The sequence below is a fragment of the Scomber japonicus genome, chromosome 3, assembly GCF_027409825.1.
Source record: "Scomber japonicus isolate fScoJap1 chromosome 3, fScoJap1.pri, whole genome shotgun sequence".
In the NCBI taxonomy this organism is placed as follows: domain Eukaryota; kingdom Metazoa; phylum Chordata; class Actinopteri; order Scombriformes; family Scombridae; genus Scomber; species Scomber japonicus.
Genome location: NC_070580.1, coordinates 12889944 through 12914758, shown reverse-complemented (window position 1 = coordinate 12914758; position 24815 = coordinate 12889944). Strand labels below are relative to the sequence as shown.

The window sequence follows — 24815 nt, the reverse complement described above, 5'->3', positions numbered from 1 at the left end:
TATGTATAAAATGATTATCAATTTATAATCTATTTGTTTATCCCGGTTCAGCAATCACATAGTGAAGATGTGATTTTATTTTGAAGGAGTATAACGGAAATGTGTAGAAATGTGTCCGTCCTGTTCGAGCAATGGAGCCTCCGTGTTTTTTTTTTAACCTATTTTAAGCATGACGTTCGGTTACACAAGCATCTCCTTATTGCTAAACCCAACTGAAAAGCACAATTAGATCAGTTCTTCCACGGCAGCATAAAAGTGTAAAGTGAGGTGATTTGCTTAGCAGAATAACCCCACTAACCAGAGTTTCTTTTTTTTCTCTCGAAATATCCCCCACCACCACCACATGGGGACTGGACTACAGAGTTCAAATGTACTGTCATCTGTTCAGTGACACTTGGTCATTTTATATTTATTTTAATAGCCATTAGCCTGGTGTGTCATTTAGACTATGTTCCTTAAAGCTTTATATGATCATGTATGTGAAACAAACATGTGGGTCTGTCACAAAAAAAAACAAAATAATGTGGTGTAAAATACTGATGCCAGACCCAAACAAACTGTTCATAACTTTTAATTTGGACAACAAGGATTAAACCAATGTTAAAATGACATCAAATCCAAGGCCTGGCTGGTCATACCAGCCAACTAGTAAGAGTCGAGGAATGAGAGACGGATGGAAGGGAAACGGGGCAAAAAGAAAAGTCAAGCTATCAACTCAAGTCACCCTCAATATAACGATTCACAGATGCGGGAGACCAAAGTTACAAAACTGTATTTCTTCTGAAATAAAAAAAAGGCCTTTGCCATGAAAATGATGTGTAGAATCTATGTACATCATTCTCGGTTCATGTATGCATACAAAAAAATCCACATCACAAGATGCTTGTGTTCAAGTATATTCACCAACTTCATTTCCATGATTTAGCATTCTCATCTTTCCACATTTTTTTTTTCTGAAATAAAATGTCCTTCAAAATAAAAACAAAATGCAGAAAACCACATTTCATGTCCTACCAATACATATATACTGTATAAATACATACATAAATATATTTTACATACAACAGCCATAAATTTGAAAAGGGGATATACAGAGCAAAGGGGAGGGGGTGGTAGTGTGTGTTTTAGCTTGTGTTGTAAAATGGTTTGTCCCTCTATGATCTTGTCAGTCAAATGCACAGGTGTGGTGCTGTGTGTTGGTGTGTCCATGCACGCACGCACGCACACACATACACACACACACACACACACACACATCGTGGAAGTAGCCGCCTCAGTTGGCCCAGTAGGGGGAGCTGCCATAGCTCGACTTGTTAACTTGGCTCTTCTGCTGCAGGCTGCTGGACTGTCCGCGCTGACTCGGACCACCCTGAACACAGACGGACAATAAACCGGTGAACTTTGAGAATCCCTCAGCCCCGGTTATATCATCAATGATGGTGCTGAACAAAACTCCTTGTCAGTTTAACAATGACAATCACAAAACATAGAAACATAATACTGTAATTAAAATATCTCAGGAGGATCAAAAGAAAAACAATCAATACCTTTTAAAAAGGTGTTTTTATACTTTTATACTGAAGCACACATTATTAGTCAACTTCTGAAAAATGTCTGTGTTACCTGTCCATCCTGAGCAAGATGATGGTGCAGCAGTTGTGAGTGTGGTTGCTGGTGAGGCAGGATGTGGAGGAAAGGGGCCGGTGCATAACCTCCAGGAGCTGCTCCTGGGTTCAGAGGCCCTGGACCCCCCAGCGCTGATGGCAGGCTAAAGGGAGGAGGGGTCCCTGCATGGAAACCCTGCTTATCAAAAGACTGCAGAAGAGATGAGGTTCATTAGTTGATCGTTCATTAGTAGTAACGCTAATTTTACAGCAGAGCCGACTATGGTGTTTCGGGCTCACCTGGGTCTTATTGTAAACACTTCCACTGATGTCTGGCACACCCGAGTTACTGGACGTCACTGAGACACCTGGCAGCATGACAAGAACAACATTAATACTTTAAAAAAAACAGAACAACTACAAATAACAGAAATAGAAACACTGAATTATTTTTCTTACCTTTTCCAGGTCCAGCAGCAGCAGATTTGGCTTGTGTCTGTGAGGAGGAATTGTAGCCTTTACTGTAGTCCACTCCTGCTGGCCCTGCTGTCAGCTCCTCATACCCTGCACAGGAAAACGTGGGCTTCAGTGTCTGAGACGGACCCGTAAACATCACTTTTGTTGATTGGTGTGTTTGCCCAAGTGTATGTGCTTTTGTTACTAACCTGAGCTGAAGGTGTGCTGGCCGTAACCGCTGGGCTGCTGCTGCGTCTGCTGCTGGAAGGGGCTAGCAGAGGGGTTTCCCAGCCCGAGGCCCATGCCGTGCTGCTTGGCCGAGGCTGGTCCTGGTCCCCCGGGAGGGACAAACATGGTGTGGCCATACTGGAAAGCGGCAGCACTGGGTACGGCACCGGGCACCCCGGGGTAGTAAGGCAGGCCTGTGTAGCTGTAGCCGGGAGGCAGAAAGGCCTGCTGACTGCTGTGATGCTGTGGTTGGCCCTGGGGCTGAGGCTGGGCCTGGGGAGGCTGAGGCTGGGCCTGGCTCTGTCCTTGGCTCTGGCCCTGGGGGGGCTGCGGGGCCGCCAGGCTTGTGGGGGGTGCTGGGGAGGTGGAGTCGTTCCTGCCAAACTTTGTGACTTCACCTGAACAATAGGGGAGATGTCACATGAAGCCAAACCCTGGATTTTAGGATTTTTAATAAAGGCCAACCAAGAGTGAAGGTGCTTTACCTGAGTAGGGGTTGTTGGCTAGGTTCCCATCTCTGCCAGAGAGAGTCGCTGCGGGGCCGGGGAATGTGATTCCATAGTAATCCTGCAGAGAGGGCTAAAATGACAGGAGCGGATCAGGAGAAGATTCAAACATAGGCAAGAGTAAATACTAATAAAGGGTTGTCCTTTAAGTGTGGTAGTGAGGCTCACCATTGGCAGTCTGGACTGAAGCATATGCAGGTCCTCATAGCCATAGATCTGCTGTGAAACACAAAAAATGGGTAAGTTCAGTTATATAAACAACACTTAAAAAACAACAAAACAATTGCTGAATTAACTTTGATGCTCGTAAGAGGTACAGTTTAAGAACAGAGAGACATCTGAACTGAAGTGACTTAACAGATGACTCTGGCAGGTAGCATGTGTTTTGTTCACTTGGCATATGAAGAGGAAAACTAACATGACTCTAAAATCCTGCAGGGTTCCTTACTGGGTATGCTGGCAGCAGCCCTCCTGGGCCCATGATATACTGGTTGGGTAGAAGAGGAGGCACTCCCTGGGACAGGTTTGGAGGAGCTTTACCTGTCAATACAATGACAACAACCATCACTTTTATACACTTTATCACTAGTATATACTTTATCCATTCCCAGTGTGTGAGGTGTATGTGTGTACCAGTGGAGGAGGAGAGGAGGGGTGTGGTCCTAGGTGCAGAGAGGTTGGACGTGGCAGTAGCTCCATTGGAGCCAAGTCCCAGCGCTATGCTGGAGGCGGTGGCAGCAGAGTGAAGTCCGCTCGTGCCAGTGATTCCACCAACTGTGCTGCTCATGTTGTTGCCCATGTTGGGCATGTTGGCCAGGTGGCTGATGCTGCTACTGTTGCTGCTGTTGTGGGTCGAGTGGAGTGCGGAGGGCTGCTGCGATGACGTGTAAGAGCCAGACGAGGGAGCCAGAGAGCTCACGCTGTTATTGTCAACACTGGTGTACTGAGGAGAGACAAATGTATGTTGTTACAGAGGAAAAGCATTCACACAGAAGGTTTCAGCCATCATGATTGTTGCAGACTAGAAAGGTACTTACAGTGAGCGAGCTGGAACCCAGAGCTGAGGAATGACTGCTGGCATGGCTGCAAAGAGCAAAGAGAGGAGGAGTGATGATCAGTCCTTTCTCAACATGGCATCATGTCACAACGTTAAAGTGTCTCAGCTCACATTACCCCACTTATTTTTAATTACTACACTTTTTATTTTCTAGCCCCATCAGAGCTGTTCCCTGGTCTGCCATGTGTACATGTGTCACCTGTTGAGTGAGTTGAGCTGGCTGGCTGAGGAAAGGTCTTGTGCCAGGCTAGATAGCGTGGAGGAGCTGTGTGCAGGCAGGGTGGAGGGTAGGTGGGAGGAGGGTGCTGGAACACCGTTGGTGCTGATATTGAGAGACGGTGACTCTGGCTTCGGTGTGGAGGACGCTGATGAAGCTAAGGAGAGATGGGATAGAAAATACCTTATAATAAATGCATAATATAACTTCATATGTTGTCTTTTTTTTTTTTTAAAGGACCAAAAATATTAACAGTAAGATTAAAACAGTTGTTGGTAAATAATTGACTGAACTTACTGTCTAAAGCAGCAGAGGACCGTACACCATTCAGACCATTCTGGTGAGAAGAAAAGAAGCATGTAAGTGTTGCATATATGAATAATAGATCAAGACCATTACCAGATCTGCATAACAAGCATAGACAATATGAGCAAGACTTCAAATTAATTAATTAAAACTACTGAACCGATGATCATATTCACCTCATAAATAAGTTAAAATCTTCCTGATTTTTATGAGTTGACATGAGAATTCATGTTACTCCTAATATGTTTGAGAATTTAGTCTTGATTTGGAAACCTAAATTCTCAAACATGGCTATAGACTCAAACTCTCTAATAACTATTAGGTCTTAAACTGCACCTCAAATCCAAACTACACACTAATTCTTAACAGACCTTGGGTATTAAAGTGTGTTCACACTGTAAAAGTAACTAAATGAACTTGGTTAACTTTAATAAAGAACCCTTGATTTTGGAGTATACTGTAATAATTGGTGGTAGTTAGTCTGTCCCAGAACACAAACAAAAAACAAACCCTCTTTTTGTTTGATTCAAATGGCTCTCTGAAGTTGCAGTTTGCTTGACTTTGCACACATATCGCAGCATTTCCTATTAACATAAACTAATGATTTCTTGTACACTAACTGTAAAAAACAAAATTAGTACACAGAATAGCCTGCATGCAATTTGTGCATAGTATAGAATTGGGACACCGCATTCATTTCCCAACATGGGCTGACTCAAGTGGGACCAAATTAACTGTGACACTGTGACCTGTAATTTCTCAGTGTCAAGCTGTTTGCTTAAGTATGACAGCCTGCTGCAGTGCAGACAACTGCATCCCATTTCAGCAGCTTGTATAATTGTATCCCCTCAAGGCATATTTAAATTGGGATGATTCAGTGAACTAAATACAAGGCAGGATGAACTTTTCTGTTTGCCATTTCTACTCACCATGACTGGCCCAGAGGCCTCTTTGCTCTGGGAAAAGGCCAGTCGTGTGTGAGGGGGCATGGTCCCGTCATAGCTTCCCCCTACTGTGGAGAATGGAGAGGGTACAGAGGAGGAGGTGGCCGATGTGGTCAAAGAGGAGGAGGGAGGATTGGTGGAGCTGGCGGTCCCTAATGAGGAGGGTGCGAGACTGGGTAGCGCCACCGAGGAAGAGTGATATACTGGCTCTGATGAGGAGAGGGACGGGGGGAGGGCCACAGAGAGAGGGTTGCCCAGCGACTCGCTGCTAGACAATAGGGAGAGAAAAATAAACAAGAGTTAGGTTCAAATATTAGATCAAATCAAGAAATTGGCATCTGAGAAAATGACTATTTTTGTTTTATTTTGTGTGCCTTTAATATTTGTATTTTGGAATTGAACTCCTCCAATATACCATTTCTGTATTAACTAGTCAGTAAGCAGTGACAGTACCTGAGCGGTTTGGAGTACAGGCTTGTCTGGCTCTGTGTCCCTGGTCCTGATGCAGGTGGTGCTGGAGCGGGAGCCGGCGTGGACTCCCTGGACGCCGCACTGACACAATTGTCCACAACTCCAAACTCTGGCAATGCCGACTCCGAGCCAAAGTCTAGTGCTCCAAATTGGAGGTTTAAGCCTGGGACGTCAGCTGAGCCTGGCATCTCTACCGCTGTGGAGGGGATCTGACAGGAGGGAGGATACAAGGTCCGGTTTCAGCACCATGAGATTAAGTTTAAGTGCTGTTATTTGGTCATTTATTTAAAGATTTTATTTAGCTTTAAAGTTCTCAAATGTGCATCTGAGTGTAGCTCCAACTTTTTATGCCTTACCTTCGATGTCGGAGGTATCCTTCGTTTCTGGCCTTTGAGCTGTGCCCGCTGCTGCTGTGGCGTGCTGCCACCCTGAGGGTCCAGCCCTGCGCTGGGGGCAGGAGGTTTAGTAACAGCAACAGCCATCACCGGGCCTGCCTGTGCTGGCGTGCTGGTGTGTTGGGGGGCAGGCGAGGCTGCAGCGGGGGGCGCTTGTTGTTGTGATGGAGGACTGGGCTGACGTGCCAGAGGCAAGGAGGGGCCGGCGTGCCTCTGAACCAGCTGGCTCAGCACGAGAGAAGGCTCTGGCTGAATGCCAAACTCACCTGCAGACATACAACAAAACACAAGCACAGGACAATGATTTATAACTCTTTTATACACACACAAACACACAGCTACATGAATAGTTAAGACCAAAACAGACATATACTCGCTTCCACTTGAACACTTACGGCTGAACTGTGAGGACAACGAGGTGGTGTTGGATTCCGAAGCCTTCATGTCCCAGCTAGAGGAGGAGGGTGGAGGTACAGGTGCTCCCAGGCCTGGCAGTCGACCAATGGAGGTGTTGCTTCCTTGAGTGCTGGCAGGTGGGGCTGCCTGGGATGAGGGCAGCGGACCCAAGCCAGGACCCTTCAGCTGTTCAAGTATCTGAGCTCCAGCACTGGCCTGAGTCCTCTTGGCCTGGCCCAGATCCCCGAAACCGGCGCCCAGAACTGACGACTGGCACAGACAGGAGGAGAGCGTGTTATCAGTCCTCTGTATCCGATACATAAAAGAGTCAGGAAAATGAGCATGTTGTGTTTTTACCAAAGCAGCATGTGCGTAGCTTGTGCCACTGGTGGTGCCACGGCTCGGGGGTGCCTGCTGTTGCTGCTGTGGTGGCTGGTGGTGGTGGGAGTTGGTGAAGACCAGACTCTGAGAGGAGGAGGAGGAGGGAGGTGCTTCTCTTCCTCCAACCACAGGCTTCTGCAGCAGAGAGGCGAGGTCCAGACTAATGTGGAAACAGACAGTAAATTCAATTTTAAAATGTTTGACCAATAGAAGGTCATGTAATGTGTCATAAACATGTGAAATTAACCCTTTAATGCATCAATTTTCCATCGCCCACACAAAGGGACTTCACCCAAAAGTGAAGCTACTTTCTCATTATTGACAGAATTTAAAGTAGAACATTGAAACTACCATGCACTTTCTTGTAGAATACAGTTAATAATTCTGGTGAAATTGTTGTACACTGTAGTCGGAGGTGTATCATACTGTAAATGAGCCAGTTGCTTACCTTTGCCCAGGTGTGATGTGATTCTCTGCAGTAGGTGCACATGAGGAAGTGAATACTTTGGTCTCTGAGAGCTGCAGGGGCACAAAAGGACACCATTGTTTCCAATACACACCAAAACATTTTGTGGTGACTAACAGGTCCATGTGTTAACCCTTTGTGTCAACTCACACTAACATCCTCACTCCAGTCCTCAGCTGCCCAATCTTCCAAGGTACTCCTCCAGGCAACTAGAGGACAACCAACAATGAGTGACGAGATTCAAATACAGTTGGGAGAAGTGAGTAAATAAGATTCAGGATGCTTGGAGCTTATGTACACTTGCAAACAACATCTACACCGAGCACACAGTAACAGCCTGTATGAGTCATGAGAGACATGCCTGCTCTCTAGAGCTCACCTGTCCCGTCTGTGCTGTTGTTGGCCACCGTGTCCCATGTCTCAGTCTGTGTGGTCCCTGTCCCAGCCTCTGAGGTATAGTCCGCAGGATTGAAGGTCCTGGGGAAGAATATCACAAAACATCATGTTAGAGATTTAGAAAAAGAATATTCAATTAAACAAATAAACTAAAAAGGACAAGCAGTATATGACAGTGAGTGCAATCAATCCTCCTTAATAAACAGTGTCTGTCTACTCCTTGTTAGACAAAGCTCCTGTTAGATGAACATATTTTTGTGTTCTTTATATGTATGGTGGCAGAGTCATTAATAAACTTTGAAGGCTCCCTGCCATGCTCTTCCTAACCTTGTGTGGCCCATCTTGATTAGGGCTGCAGCTATCGATTATTTTTGTAAATCGATTATTCTATCGATTATTTCATGGATTAATCGAATAAATTATTTTGCCTCATTAAATAGCGAAAGTAAAAATGAGAAAAAGGACAAAAAAGACATGTCTCTGAAAATGAACAATCAAGTGGGTTTTATTCAAAACTAAACCCATTTATTGCATTTAACTTCATGACCTTCTGAAACAAATAAATTAAAATAATATTGTAAAGTCAAATGACTTTGAAACAAGACATATTTAAGATTTATAACTTAGACAAAGGCTATTTGGTCTGAATATTCAATTGTTTTAATCAAAACTAAACCCATTTATTGCATTTAACTTCAGTGCCATCTGAAATAAATAAATGAACTTATTTACTTTCAGTGTGACTGATTTTAATTTTTGCATCATTAGGCTACCATACAAATTAAATGCACTAGATTGACCCACTCCTCCAACCTCAGTGTAGAGACCTGAGATCAACCTCTCACTGCTCCTCTCCTCATCTCCTACTGCTGACTGGCTGACTGAGATCTCCTCAGGAGGTAGAAACTGATAGTTCACTAACTAGAACAAGCTTAATGATCCATACAGTGACATTAGAAAAAGAAGACATGACGGGCAAATAAACAATAGAAAACCGATCAGTTCGGGTGTATGTGTGTGTGTGTGTGTGTGTGTGTGTGTGTGTGTGTGTGTGTGTGTGTGTGTGTGTGTGTGTGTGCGCGTGTGTCGCCTCTGACTAGATGCCGCACACACTTTGTATTTTTCACTCTCTAGTAAACTGCTCCATGACATAGCCAGTGATGCAATGTGCATCAGTAATAACCATCCGTGTAAAACACAAGCAAGTCAACAAGTTAAATGCATTAAACGAAGATCGATTCATGAAAAACTACCTCGATCATTTTTTATATTCGAATTATTCTAATAATTAATGGTTTCAGTCCTAATCTTGATCATGATATACTCAATGTTTTCATCAGTGGCCCAGTATTCCCAGATTAAACTCTGACTAGTCGCTGTATGGCCTTTAGGTTTCTGTTGTCTCTGTGCTCTGCATCAGACTGAGAGCACACAATCATTAAGGTGTAAACATATAGCTTTAGGAAACCAAGAAAAATGGGGGTCCACTACAACCACTAATTGAGACACCCTAACTACAAACTTGGTGTTACTTTCCCGGCCTGAGAAAACACTTTGGTGAGTGTGTGTGCGATTGTGTTTGGTTGGTTTCGTACCCCATGCCCTGGGCTGAGAACCTGCTCCCTGGTGGTGCTCTGCCTCTTCCTCGACCTCCAGATCCTTCATAAAAGTCATATAAATGTCAACATCTGCTCAAGTGCTGGATGAACAGACAGTGTTTTAATGTGCATCTGCTCACCTCGGCCACCTTTCAGCCTCCGACCTCGTTCTGAACCTCTGTCCACTGGTGTCACCTCCACACCGTTCTCCTCGGGACGCGCTGTATACATGAAAATGCACACAATTAATTAGAAACTACATTAGTAATGCCATGATGTAATCACACATGATATGAGAAGCCAGAGGAGACACATGATTCTGAACAGGATGTGAATTAATATGAAGGATCTGTATAGACTCTATACCCAGTCGGCTGCGACTGGCCCCCTTGCCCTTCCGGTTGGCGGCTGCGCGGCCCCTGCTAGCCTCCCTCTCTCCTTTTTTCTCCCTGTTCTCCTTGTTTTCCTTGCTTTCTGATGGACCTTCCTTCACCAGGGGTTTCTTCTTCCCTACTGTCTCCCATGAAGTCTAAACACACAACAGGACACAAAAGGGAGAAAGAATAAATTACAATCAAAAAAACACCAAACAATGTTAAATACCAGCACAAACTACAGAGTCCACATTTGTCATTGGACACATTTAACAACACTTTTATTTGCAATGTACTTATTCCAGTGAAATAGCAGAAAGACCTGTTTTATTTTATTTTATTTTTTTCTAGCACCATTTCACTGTTGTTGTATAGAGTAAAACAACGCCAAAGCTGTGATGCAGGCTATTTTTTGACCAACTTATGTAGTGAAGTGCTCACTGTGCAGCTGTGTTATACAAGAGCAACAAATGTTGGATGAGCGCTCTTTATTTGTGCACACTCAGCATTAAATTCCTGAGACTGAGATAAAGGGCAGAAAGACTGCACATAGAACACTGATTTTAACTATACAGTCTTTGATTAGTGTTAATTATTTAATAAGTCTCAGCTAAGTCTTACTATTCAATGCAGTGTAACAATGCTCATTTAGTAATTGCTCATTTGTTTAGATCTTAAGGAGTACAGTCGAAATTTAATCAGAAGTTTGCAGTACATACAATAACAGTAGACTTCCACATGAAGGTGAAAAAAAGATATTTGCTATTTTTGGATTTCCAGGAAACCAAAACAAGAGCAAGTATAGCTGACTGACTGGCTGCCTGCCCTGCCCTGACAGCTGGTATTCTTCAGAAATGTTGGGACACTTGCTCAGAATCACAGCACACAGGCAGAACAACACCGAAGTGTTTGCCACACATTTGGTAACCTGTTTGACTTGACTCTCTCAGGGCAGAAGAGGGAAACATGATGCACAATTGTATGCTTGTTTGCTTTCATGCTAGCCCAAAAGCCCCTAAAATATGATCACAGTTCATGGTGTTTTCACTCTGTGTGCATAAAGTTTCCATATTTTAAATCATTTAAATCATAAATCATGAATTTGTTTACAAAGTCTAACAGAGTAAATTCAGACAGTTGAAACTAAGTGATCGGCCACATCAATAGATGAAATAAGACATGGAAGATCACTTCTCTACACCTACCATGTCTGAGGTGCTCTCCAGGAGGAAGTTGATGGCTCTGCTGACATCCTCGTTGCAGTCATGAAGCGCTACCATACACTCATCCTGGTTCTTGCCAGTCACTTCCATCAGCTAAAGAAAGCAACGTGCAAACACATTACAAACATTTTAAAAACATGCAAAGTTTGCACCCCACAACAAAATCGTGAAGCTTCACTCGTATGATCAAATATGGCCGTTTATTGGTTCTATCAGTTGCCAATATAGAGTCCAAGAGTCAGTCCAGTTATGCAAGAAAAAAACTAAACATGGTTCAGGCCAATATTCAGACACTGAATAAATGTTCCTCACCTGGTTGACTTTGTCCTCAAAGTCAGCATCATTCTTGTCATAGATCATCTGGGCAAGCCGGATCTGTTCTGCAGTAGCCTGCAACACATTTAAACCGATGGGTCCAATTTCAGTTATACAGGAAAAAAAAGATTAAGTGAGAGGTTACTTGTATTAAAAAGCAAAAGTTATCATTAGTTTAGTTTGTGTTGTCTAAACATCACAAAAAATAAATTTAGTGTGTGTGTGTGTGTTATATGGTCGTAATGACAACAACTTCAAAATCCTTTTCAATCTTGACCAAGGTATAATACGATAATGGGCCTCTCACAGCTATATTGGTATCGATGTTTATGTTGTCGGATGAGTGCCAATATTTTTTTAAAGATATATAGACTAGGGATGTGCATGAGCCAGAGTGGACTAATCAGTGGGTATATTTGGCGACTAGTCGAATATTCTCTGCATGCCAACATTCACAGGTGCTAAATAGATAATGTGTCAAAAATAACATTCAATATTCTTAACAAGCAAGTTTTAACTACGCAAATGTGCTTTTATTTAAATGCTTATCAGCCTTCATTTATTTACAAAAACACATTAATTAAAAGAAAAAATTACAGACCCCTAAAAATATTTAGGATCCTTTACAATCATGTTATCAATGAGAGACGTAACGTAAAGTTTTCTCTGAGACTTTTGTCACACTTTCGAGGAACTGTTACAAATGTTGACGCACTAGTTTGGTGATTAGCGTCAGGTCTGTCTCACTCAGTAACTGTCAGCAGCTTTTTCACAGGAGTCAGCCTTTTTCCATGCTGGACTTTTGTGTGGCTTCATCTGCATCATGTTCCCTCCAGCAAGTCAGCTAGCTAGCTAGCAGGCTAACTTACTACTGAGTCAAAGTATCTGAGGGCAGGGGTAAAAATTCACTCTGTGTCAAACTCTACTTCAAAATAAGGTGCAGGCAGCAGTTGTTAATGAACCCTTCATAGTAGACTACACAGCTCAACTCTTGATGGTTTTTCAATGAAATGCGAATGACTATTCGATAATTCAGTTTTAATGACACATCCCTAATATAGAGTACTTTGATCCCTTTTCTTAATTCTAGTTTATATATATATATATATATATATATATATATATATATACACACATCAGTTTTTTTTGGTCTGTGTTTATTTATTTAAAGAATAAAGTTTCCTGTTAAACTGTAAAATATCATACCTCCTTTACATATTTTTGTTCCACATGTTTGATCAGGGATCATTGCAAAAAAATTGTGTTAATGTATACATTCTGTTCATATAAGATTATCAGCTGATATATTGATATCAGAGCTTTTTTACTCACTAATATTGGTATGGGCATCTGCCCCAAAACTCAGTATCAGTCGGGTCCTAAAGAGGAGGTTTCCTTACATAATGTGTGCAATATGGTTTTGATGAGTAGCCATATGCAGACTGATGCACACTTAAATAAGGGTTTTCATGCTTATGTGGTTGTGGTGGCTCACCTGTATCTGTTTCTGTGGTTGAGAAGTGTGAGTGGCAGCGGGCAGCGCTTTTTCCCGAGGCCCCCGGGCCTTGTCGCTGCCCAGCGAGCTCATCATATACAGTATATACAAAACTCTGTATGTACAAAATAGAAAAATCTGCAAAAAGGAAATAAGAAAGAAGAATGAACCACAACTTCCTACACCCACATACAATGTTGTTAAAGCAGGGCACAAAAGCGTTTAATACAAGAGAAATGTGTTATGAGCAAAGCTAAGGCTTATTGCACAATCATGAATACGGCCCTTATAGAGGCCGTAAGACACAGTTGGCCTGGTGACGCAACAGCTTTGCTGAAAATCTAGGTCGAGGAGGGAGAGTGACCCAGTGTCCTCTTACAAACAGCAGTGTGTGTGTGTGTGTGTGTGTAAGCAGAAAAAACACTACACATCTTGACCCTACCTTCCCTCACTGCGAGATGGTTTACAAACACTTCAGGTTATAGTATAAATGCACACACATAACAAAAGTTGCCATCTAAAGGAATGCAGTAAAATGCTGAATTGTTCTCCTGCTTATTTGACAGCTAAGTCCAGATATTCAAATTGGCTGTAGCTACCTAACCAGTCACTTTATCATTTCAATAATGAATATTTAACACAACAAGATACACACACTGGCTGGGCTTTATTATCTACTTGCAAATACGCAAAGGCTGTGATTGCTCAATATCCTGTGACGCAAAGAAAACACGTAATGCAAATTGAAAGATGCAAACTTCAACCAGGGTGTCCATTACTGGAATAATAACTACAGATATCCCCACTGACCCATTTGTTTTATGTCAGAGAACAATAGCAACCAGCTTGCTGTGCCTGAGTGACGTTGGCACAGCGCGCTGCCGCCATTGGCTGCTGGACTGAACAAAGCTAAAGCAAAAGGACGAAGTGGCTTCAAACGTAATTTCACTCAAATATTTCAGTGTGACAAAAGTATGTTTCTCCCTCACCGTGAACTGTACACCAGCAGCTGCTATTTGTATTTATACTGCAAATATCAAACGTTTACATATCAACTATTATTACTACACGTAGGAGTATCGACGGTCTTGGACACAACAATAACAAAACAATCATTCAGTGAATTCTGCATATCTTAATTGTTCATTACATTTATTTTAGGCAAGCAGAAATGACAAATGACATATCACTGAGGTTCTACTTAAAAGTGTGCGTGTTAACGTGTATAAACATCTACCTGGTTAACTTGCAGCTAACTAATTGCCAATTATCAACCCTTTATTTTAGCAACAGAGAAAGATGAACGGTGTTTCGAATCAATGCTAACGTAACCCATTGCTGTGACATATTTCTTGAGCTTTATATTTTTGCAAAAACAATTAAGACAGCGTGGTTTTCAACACAACACTGGCCAACTGGGGACCCCTTTGTCCTCGCTAGCATTGACCGAAGTTAGCTACCTAACATGCTAATGCTGACACTACACCGTCGACTCTGAACAAACGATGCTAGCTAAAGATGCTACCTAAATCTGCTCCAAGTTGATAGCCAACGACCGTCAAACTAACTCGCATAAGTCTTATTATTTAAAGTTATCTAAACATAATGGCAGCTACATCAGGTTTGTCCTCGACATCTAAACAACAGGCTAGCCAGCTAACAACAAAGCTGTAGCAAATCTGCCGAAAAAAAGGGGCCTCGCAGCGGAGCACAATCCCATCCCGACATTGCTCGCCGGGAAACAAGACAACAGAAAATTGCGAAATACATCCCCTCACAACCCCGTGAAAACACAACGACGGAGCCGGTCGACTAGCTGCTTCGGCGAAAGCGCGCTTAGGAATGTGGGTTAAACGCGTTGAAATGCCGAAACTGAACTTGAAAAAACAGGAGAAATTGGTGTTTTTATTACCTGCTAACACGCTTCACTCAGCCAGCAGTAGACAGGGTGGTCACGTGATCTACGCTGCCGCGGTGGATGCTCCGCTCTCCTCTCCGGGTCACAACATCTACACATCCAACGCTCACTATCAAACACACAGCTGCACAACTGTGAATTCACCAGAGTTCATATATGTTGTTTTTACCATCTTGTGCTTTATGTTGCCGTGTATTTGTATTCCTAACGGCAACATGATGTCCTTATTACCAAGAGTGCAGACTGGTCGACCAGTGACAATATGTAGTTTGATATCACTGAAGGCAACACAATCAGCAGTGGACCATTTTAATACAACACTTTCAAGAAGTTAAATGATGAATGAGCATGAAAAAGGGGAAACGTTACATCAATATACGTTTAATTTTTATTATTTACTCTTTTTATAGATTTAATAGCTTGTTTTTTTTTCAGATGTTTATATTTTACAATATCCTCAGATTCAGTCATTTGTAAAAACATTCATGAGGCGTGTATAAAAAAACAGGGCATCACCAAGTAGACACATCAATCCACACACTTCCTCAGACATATACATAAAAATGTATGCAATTGTCCCTATGTATTTTACACATACATATACACATTTATATATAAAATACACTTTAAAAGTGTTGGTTATTTGATCAATTTGTGGTCGTAATTGGGGTTTCTCTTTTCAATCTGTCATTATCATGAAAACTAGAGAAAAGTTCCATGTAGAAAAGGAAAACTATGATCGCCTGTGGCAGTCTTTCACAGAAAGACTTCAGAAAGGCAAAAAGAAAGTAACTCAAGCCTACCCTGCCTCTACCAAACAAGGAAAAGAGCAGAATCACTCACTCCTTGATACAAAAAGAGGGGGGGGGAAGAAAGTTCTACAACTGTGACAACAAGTGTATGTGCCTGCAGCATCTGACTCCAGGGTAGAGTCCAAAAAAATGTGTTAGTTCTCCTTGCATCCTTCTTGGTGGATGGTTGACAAGATCAAAGTGAGCTACACCAGTCCCTGTGGAGGAGTCCCAGAATCACAGGGGATTGAACCCAGTTATCTATCAATCATCATATTTGATAACTTGCTACCAAAACTCAAAATCTTGGGGTAAATTCTCTAGTAACACCACAACACTTACAGATCAGAATCTGAATACAAACCCTGCTGAAAGTGTTCTGGTCAAAGAGAACAGAAACATAAAGAACAAAGACAAAACATCCTTCAAAAGAAAAAAAAAACAAATAACATATTAACAACCCTGACCATTTGAAAAAAGGTGACAGAGAAAAGGGGAAAATAAATACACATAAAGCAAATTAGAATAATTAGAATATCAGCAGGGAGTATGCCTGTCAATTCACACAGAGTCAAAAAAATAAAATACACTTGTTGGGATTAATTAATAGCAGAACAACAACACTGCATTTAGCAATCTTAATGTTTCTCCTTTACATCATCTCAATATGAACACAAAGTCCCGTTTCCGTTGGGCAGGCTGTCTTCTTCGTTTTACTTCTGACATGAGAAGAAAGAAGTTCTTTGTGATTGCTGTGGGACAGGACGGGCTGTTCCACAGTAAATATTCTCTATCAAATGTTAAACTCCACTCCGGTTCAGTCCTTCAAAATGAATTGTCTCGTCAGTCCTTCTTCCTCTCTCCCTCTCTTTATTGCCGTCCATTTCAGTGAGAGAATGAAAAAGGAACTTTTGGGAGAAAATTCCACAAGTATTTCACACAAAGACACTGTCATTTATCACAGAGGAAGCAGCGGAAACACTATCCTTACATACAAAAACAAGCCAGCAAAAGACCATATCCTAATCCCTGCGAGTGGTATGTCATTGTTTAAAATGATGAACGCCTATATAACTGTATAAACTGTTCTGAGGTCCTCAGTGGCAGACTTCGCTTCGAGTAGCTTAGGTGGAAGGAGCAAAGGAGTACTTGGATAGTGGATAAACAGATAGTGTGATGTGGACACAGAAACACAAGGACAATACTCAAAGCCGTGATACGGTGGGGGCAAGATCATGCTCCTGAGTCCACATGTGAGCAAAAATGCAAAACAGAGACACACGCCAAAGACTGTGATGTCAATGGACTTAAAGAGGGAGAGGGATGGAGGGACTGGTTAAATAAAAATCTGGACGAGGATGTAGTGATAGAGCGATGGAGGGGACGAAGAGGCTAGCTCCACAGTCCTGCGTAGTTGCCGTGCAGGCCAGAACAGAGCGGTCCACCTGCTACAAACAGCTTGGTGCCAGAGTCGTCATAGCAGTGGGTGTACACCGCGTTGGGGAAGGAATGAATGTCTGAGAAGTAACTCCTCCACGTCTCATCATGATTCTAAAAAAGGCAACACAGAGAGTTGAAGAGCAGGATGGTGAGGACATAAGAAAAGGTAAGACTGAAGACTATAAAATGAATCTGTAAACATAGATAAAAAAAGATTGTGTACCAGCCAGCCTTTCCCTGTAGTGAGCTTGAGGATGCCATCTCCTGGGCACTTTCGGTACCCCCCGGCTGGATTCAAAGGGTTCTCCAAGAATCTCTGGGCCCGGATGTCGTAGAAGAGGAGGGAACCTTGGCCGGTACCCACTGTCACAATGTGTTCATAGAAACTTACTGAACGGATCCCTGCGCAGACGGACACACAGAGTAAACACAAAGTGAACATTAGCCCTCCCCCTGCTTGTTTACACTGTCTCAACTCAGACATGGAAACCACAGAAACCACAGCGAGGTTTTCAATCTGACTCTCTCTTCAGCAGCAGGGAGAACACACAGATTAATGAAGGAACAGAAAGTCCAAAGAAGCAGTATTAGCACACAATTAACTATATGTTGCTCACCATTTCCTTTTTTTTTTTTTATTAAGCTAAACCCCCAGTCCATTTTGCTGAGTATTGAGATTATATGATACTTATAGGAGGACAGTGGCAGTCTGTGGTGTACAGTCTGGTGAGATCAGCAGTAGCCAGGAGCCAAAGTGTTTTACTACTGTCAATTCAAAACAAGAAACTGTGATGTTGCCGGTCAGCAGCTGCTTGCTGTCTGAAAGCAGCGTAACACTACAGGTAGCTGCCAGCACAGTGCTGACGATGCTGCTCGATGTTCTGTGCCAGCCAGGAATTGGACTACGTTATCACAGGCCATGTTACGGGATGCACTGAGTGAAGTCTGATGATATCATCCCTATGGTAACTGTATGGTCATTTCCGGACAAGGAACTGTGGGTTGATGGACGCTTGCCCACTTAGAGGCATATATTTGGGAATACAAGATGGCGTCATACAGGCTGAGACACTAGGGCAATAACATTTTTTCAATATTCAAACATTCGTTGGAAAATGACGTGAAAAAATCATATTCAAACTATAATTAATCGATACCAATTTTAAAATGTCACCCTTAGTGCATTAGACTGCTAGTTTTTATTTTGTTGTTTGCCATCTCATCCAGCAGTGGGCGCTCTAAAAGTTTTGTAGGCTACATACACCCCCTCTTGACCCATCTGTAAATTATAGAAATGATACGTTTTGTTACGAAAATGGAAGACACGCAGAGAAGCCGCCCTGAGCTGATTAATTATGACCCCAAGTCATCTGAAAAGCATTGTTTGGAAATATTTGGGGTTCTATGCCGTGGATGGTCAGGTCTGTGTGTGTAAAATAATGTTAATTCTTCTGAGGCACTAATTTAGCGGTTTCTGGATCTGGCCAGTAGGTTAACTTCCCAGCCCCCAGCCGCTGCGCTTCTACTGGGCAGTCCTGTTAATACATTCATACATACTGAAATGTGGTGATTATTGTATATATATTGAGCCCCAAAATTTACGCCTGAGAGCAGGAGGACGCTTAATAAAATAATACATTATATAAAGTATGTAAAGCTAGCTATAGTCTGGGTCCATCAAAAACATGAAGATTCACATTACGTTCAGAGTAACGTATGGCAGCTTAAATGAACGAATGATACACAGACCTTGAATGACCTTGAATGACAGTGCTTTTTTTGGGGGGGGGGTTGCAGATATTCAAATACATTCGAATTCATTGTGTGTCATCTGGTATTCGTCCGAACTTGATTTTTGTGACAGCCCTATGAGATACACAGCTTACTAAGTGCTGGGTTAGAGAGGTCAGTCACCTTCCGCTTGTGCTATTACTCACCGCTTCCTCTCTCTCTGGAATTGACAGACTTAATGCTGTGTGTAGGCTGCCGTGGATCCAGAAAAGAAACGTGGGCTTGAGAACCAACAGCGTACACTGACCAGTCCTGTCCATACGCCAGACACACATTCTCTTTGCAGTGAGGCAGCTTGGTGGACAGCAGCTGGAGGGAAGCAACACATGGTATTAAATGAGAACCAAGTGAGGATTTTATTCAATGATGTAAAGTTTGTGTTATTTCAACAATTGAAATGTGTCAGGTTTTAGTTTAGTACAGTATATAATTAAAAGACGTATTACACTCAACTCATTTAGTAAAGCTACTACAGTATGACTTTACCTTGCACAAGTTATGCTCAGCTTTCCAGAGGTGGAAATAGCCATCCAAGGACACAGCACCCAGCTCCTGAAAAAGATTCACAGGGGAAGACAAATACTGAGTTGTGTGGCAGCAGACATATGCATAGACAGCAGGCACCAAATATGACCTTGTAGCATGAAAAAAAAAAAAAGGATCCATATGTACATTTTATGTTTTTATAATCAACAACACTCACTAAGGTACTGTTAAAAATGTCATTTTCTGCTTTCAAGAGAAGTGATCACCTTATTCTCCACATGTCACTCTCTGACTAATATTAACCCCTCATAAATATTTAATTATAAGTAAGTCATTATTTGTCTTTCTTGTATTCTTGTATCCTAACAGTGAGTTTAGATTTGTTATGTGATTTTCTCAACAGCTGTGTAACAGTGAACCTTACTTTATGGTTGTTATTGAAGGCCAGAGCACGGACTTTACAGTTGTATGGGTTGGTGTACTCCTTGGGAATGTCCTTGAGGGCACGGTGGGAGATGTGGGCGTAGGAGGGCACTGCCTGCTCACTCTGACTCTGCTCTGCCTGACTCATCACGTCCTCAGTCACCTCCCACAGGCCCATGGAGCCATCTCTGGACCCTGGGAACATAAACAAGATATATCTAGATTATTTATTTATCTACTAAGTGCTTTCAAAAAATGTTCTGCCTCAACAGTGTTCATTCATACACCTTAACTGATACGAGCAACTGACCTGAAACTGCCATATTGTCACTGATCCACGCTATGGAGAAGATCCAGTCATTGTGGCCATCCTACAAAACAAATCACTTTTAAGTAAAAGCAAAGTAAGACTCATGCAACCTTGAGTGCTTCTAGTTGACAAGCTGAAAAGCCAGTGCTACAAAGTGGCTGGGTGATCCAAACCACTTACATCTCCGACACAAACAGGGTCCAGTGTGGGCAGCTGGTAGATGGCCAGGCTGTTGGGATTGTCTCCTCCTGTGGCGAGCAGTGTTCTAGAGGGGTTGAGCTCAATAGCGTGGATCCCACAGCCCTGCTGGTCCAGCCGGGAACGGGAGCCTCCTGTGGGGTGGTAATGCCGCCCCGGCACCACTGCATCCAACACCCCAGAGCCTCCAACACGACACTCCCTGTCCTTCAGCATGGGAATGCGTGTTATCTGCCCAGTCAGGACATCGGCTACAAAAAGCTGTAGATAAAAGGAAGACAAGAGATCTGGTTATCCCAACATGAGGAGGAACAGAAAGAAAAGTCCTGAGCCAGAGCGATACACACAGAAATGTTATTGTTAGGCTTTACACTGATCTGATCGGCCGATATTTAGCATTTTATGCAATTTGTGAGATCGGCTATAATGTCTTAATTCGCTGATCCGATCAATGTTGTCATGTTGAAACTTTTTGCAGATGCTCCCGTTGAATAGATTGCAGATAGCTTGTGTTTTATCTGTCTCATTTACTCCGAAGAAGTTCCACACCACCGACATGTTTGTTTGAATCCGACAGCTAGTTTTGAGCCCTGTCACAATGTGACGGACAATAAAGTTTTTTGAATATTGAATCATGAGCTGTCAGATTCAAACAAACATGTGGGTGTTGTGGGCAGACAGATAAAACACAAGCTATTTGCAATCTGTGCAACACTAAAGAACCTCGTTGGGAAGCATCTGAAAAATGTTTCAACACCACAAATGTACCTGGATAGGGAACACGAGGAGGAGCATGCCGAGTTTAAGAAATGGAGCGTGAACAAAGAAGACGTGATCGGATCAGTGGTCGGTTTATTTAAACTCACTGATCGGTGATCGGCCCCAAAAATTCTGATCATGTAAAGCCTAGTTATTGTGTGTGCAGTGATCTGACAGAAATATCAGGGCACATCTGAGTATCAAAATCATGTTCAGATTAGTTACTGAATGTACACATAATAGACATATGACGTTTTCCTGGTAATACAAGTGCGTAATTCCTATCAGTTCACACTTCTTATTCAAAACAATAAACCAAAGCAGCTGTACGTATGAAAAATTGCAGACATCTAATGGATTGGTGGAGACCAATAAATGATGACTGCCATTTTTTGAAGGTACAATCATGCTCGGTTTATAAACCAGATTACAACACACTTAACCCCCCCCCCCCCCGGCCAAACCACATTGCTCTATATTTGGTTCACTCAGTGTCTTTTCACAACGTTTTATGGTGGAGGTAAAACAAAGTAAGTCTGCACTCAGGTCAGAACATATGATATATTATTTATTTATGATTTCCATAAAACTGAAGATGGATACGATGCTAAAGTGAAAACATTTATTTCCAACATGGTCCTAACATGTTAAAAAACACACAACACTGAACAATAAAATCCCAAAATCAGCACAAATGAAAAATCTACACTAGGATCTACACTTTTTTTTAGATCAAAGTCAAAAAGCCTTGCTGCAAAATATATAAATAAATAAAATAATATTTTAGCAACAGGAGAGTGATTCATTCAGTATTTCCCTCAAAAATGTGAGAGCCGTGTCTGAAACATAATTTCTGTCCTTCAGCTGCAAAATACCTTGACCATTGTTCTTAACAACCTTGACTCTGTTTTAACTAAATGTACTAAAAGCTAGTTATTACATTTCATGAAATATAATAATATTATTCTTAAGCTGCAGGTAAAACAATGATACCACTGCAGAGACTACCAGAGAAATTTAACATATTTTCTTCTCTTTAGAGACTGTGATAGTTCATTTCATTATATGTAATCTGGTTATGGAATTTAAATGACAGCTGCCATCATCTAAGAATTGCTTTTCTTTGTTTATAAATCACATTATTATTTAAATATGAGTGCATGTGAACTTACTGATTAAGTGATAGTACTCTGATTAACACCAAGCGTAGGCCTGGAAATAAAGGAATGCTTAAGCAATCAATGCAGTAGTTAGTAGCAAAAATAAGATCTTACCGTGTTGCACTTGGTCCCACACACCACCTGCCGGTGGTTCAGCCATTGTGAAGCGAACACCTTGTTAAGTCGCCCCAGAGAGAACTCCCTCTCCTTAAGGATCCCAGGGAGCCTGCCGGCAGCAAAGCCCCGCAGGCTCCGCTGGAGCCGTAACTCATGCTGCTGTTGAGGTCTAAACTCTCGCCCCCGGAGAGCACACACCACTGAGCGCCGACTGCACCACCACTGCTGGGCATGACGTGATGAACAAGAAACACGGCTCCGCTTGTGTGGTGCCTGACACCAGCCCAGCTGAGGAAAGGGAAGAATCAATGATAATCAATACTTGTGTTTTACATAAAATGTGGAGAAGATGGCTTTCAATGAAATTAATGAATTATAAAAAAAGATCTATTTGTGTCACATCTATTTCAGCTTTCCTAATCCTTATTTTAATACCGCTCTCTCATTGTTATAGATTTAAGTGCAATTGTGGCTCAAATGAGTATTACAGCAAAAACACACAATAGCACTGACAGTCATGAACACAACTAATTCTCTCTCACACAAAAACACAAGTCACATCACACACACCAGTCCCATCCTTTGTCAGTCAATACGTTTAATCTTTGCAACAGTGAGATAGTTGGTAATATCAAATTCGATCTGTACAACTAAATTAAATAAATTCTCCTACTCACACCTTAATATATACCACTGCACAGCTTTTAAAAATTATATTTCAGTTTATGTTGTTGATTTATTATTTTGCTTTTGGTTTGGTGGACACCAACAGACACTATAAAAGAAGGGCAATCTGTGAAAATGTAAATACTTTTTAGTATGAATCTTTACAAATGTAAGATGTCACTGCCAGAACAGCTAGTTTTATCATCAAAAGAAGTGGAAATCACTCATCTGATGATGTCATCAGATGAGTGATTTTCCACTCATTTAAAAGCTGCTAAAAGAATGCTGAGCACACAGGATACCTTCTGGGATCCCTGAAAAGCAACAGCATTGCCTACATTGGTTAAACATAGTTGTGTGAGGTATCTAGTCATTAAAAAAAAACATTGAAAACGGTCATTGTAAGTGCATATTTTTGCTGTAATTGCTCACACAGACACCAGTAGAGACATTTGACTTAAGATCACATAAAAATCGGAAATATTATAGTTGACTTTTAATTGACTAACTGAAATGAAACGCTAATATACTGAATGAGTTCATATAGATGTGGTACAATGCTATCCCTAAATAATGGTGGCCGCACAGGCCCGAGACATGTCTTGACACAGCTGACATACAGAACAGTAAAACAGATCTTAAAATACTTTTTACAAAGATCTGTCTACCAATATGTCAAAGCATATTTTGAGGTGTCACAACTGGGCTCATTGGTGATGTCAAGGACCGACTGGACAAGCAAAGATCGTGTTGATGAGAAATATGTTTTGCCTGTCAATCCATCAAAGGTTAATGTCATTATTATTAGTGTTTAAATGAACTAACGCTAACTGATATTAACGTTTTAGCCAATGCAAGATAATGTTTACTTGAAGAAAATAAAGATTAACACAACTCTGGGTGGTGACTCAGGGTGAAAAGTGATAACCCCAACCAAACAAGTAACTGTCAGTGTAAAGTACAAACAGTAAAGACATTATATTGTGAATAAATTCATTAATAGCCCTAATAAGATTATGTTTGCTAACGTTAGCTGTCGTACTGATAACGGGCTGCCGTTGACTAACGTCATGCTAACATTAGCGGGTACTGAACACATTATATTATTATTTAAACAATGTCACAACTGTGATTGCTTGGTGGATATTTTAGCGATTATAATATAGTTGTTAATGTGTCAAAATGTCATCAATATTATGTCTCTGACATCGCTTAATTCAGTTAAACCTGGCTACGTTAGCCCCGTGCTAGTTAGCATGCTAAAATAACTGACTGGCTAGCACCGGTTTCCGCCTACCTGTTGTTGGTCCTTGGGCTCTCCTGCCTTCCTTTTCCTGCTAACTGTTTTTCTCGCCATAGTCTGACACACACAGTTCCCTCACCCACATGGAGGGTAAAACTGACGCTGGACACTGGATCATATAATGGCGATATGCTGTTTTGTTCCTTGGCCCTAGCTGCTGGCAGCGTCCGACGACGAGGAAGGGCGATCACATACGGGAGAGGTCGGTTAGTCGCAGGCTAAGATTATTGCAGAATTACTATCGTTAGCTTGCCTCCTAACCTCCAAAAACAATAGTACACTCAGGCCGCACAACCTATTAGGTTTGACACAGTCGCTAGCTAAAGCCAGAGGGTCCACACACTCTTTTTTTCCTGGCGAGTCGCGTCAGCAACGGCAAAAGCATTGGGCAGCGCGCAGCCGCACTCAAATTAAACATCAACAAAAACAAGGTCGTACGCGAACTGCGACGTCATTGCGTGCTCGTTCGCGTCAACTGCGTCAGACCATATCAGATGATTTAGATTTCTGTTTTGAGAGCATATTATGATTCTGCAAAATTAATGGTAAAAGAGACCCATTTCGGACTACGCACTTCTTTCTGCTCATATGAATGCACGTTTGTTATTTTATTTTAATTGATTTT

General features: G+C 42.0%; 2 protein-coding genes across 5 annotated transcripts; both read right to left on the bottom strand.

Annotated features, from left to right (window-relative positions):
• Window positions 1-555: 555 nt before the first annotated feature.
• On the bottom strand, window positions 556-14814 carry ubap2a (ubiquitin associated protein 2a). Of its 4 annotated transcripts, none has more exons than XM_053315809.1 (27): window positions 14741-14814; window positions 12829-12966; window positions 11331-11408; window positions 11001-11111; window positions 9788-9950; window positions 9562-9642; window positions 9419-9482; window positions 7807-7904; window positions 7578-7636; window positions 7410-7480; window positions 6938-7121; window positions 6580-6850; window positions 6146-6450; window positions 5772-5998; window positions 5304-5586; window positions 4366-4405; window positions 4051-4225; window positions 3832-3877; window positions 3428-3737; window positions 3243-3334; window positions 2963-3013; window positions 2774-2867; window positions 2270-2686; window positions 2064-2168; window positions 1905-1972; window positions 1624-1815; window positions 556-1369 (listed from the first exon to the last, which is right to left on the bottom strand). In XM_053315809.1, the coding sequence occupies exons 2-27, from the start codon at window positions 12922-12924 to the stop codon at window positions 1274-1276; spliced, it is 3777 nt and encodes a 1258-aa protein (XP_053171784.1). In that variant the 5' UTR covers window positions 12925-12966; window positions 14741-14814; the 3' UTR covers window positions 556-1273. The 4 variants fall into 4 exon arrangements, with proteins under 4 accessions (XP_053171784.1, XP_053171785.1, XP_053171781.1 ...); XM_053315810.1 differs by having other exon boundaries at window positions 5304-5583; XM_053315806.1 differs by having other exon boundaries at window positions 6580-7121.
• A 306-nt stretch (window positions 14815-15120) lies between these two features.
• On the bottom strand, window positions 15121-24561 carry dcaf12 (DDB1 and CUL4 associated factor 12). Its single transcript, XM_053316244.1, has 9 exons — window positions 24185-24561; window positions 22219-22509; window positions 20168-20446; window positions 19988-20048; window positions 19679-19872; window positions 19255-19320; window positions 18915-19077; window positions 17201-17379; window positions 15121-17088 (listed from the first exon to the last, which is right to left on the bottom strand). Exons 1-9 carry the CDS (start codon window positions 24242-24244, stop codon window positions 16930-16932), a joined length of 1452 nt encoding a protein of 483 aa, XP_053172219.1. The 5' UTR covers window positions 24245-24561; the 3' UTR covers window positions 15121-16929.
• Between the last annotated feature and the right edge of the window lie 254 nt (window positions 24562-24815).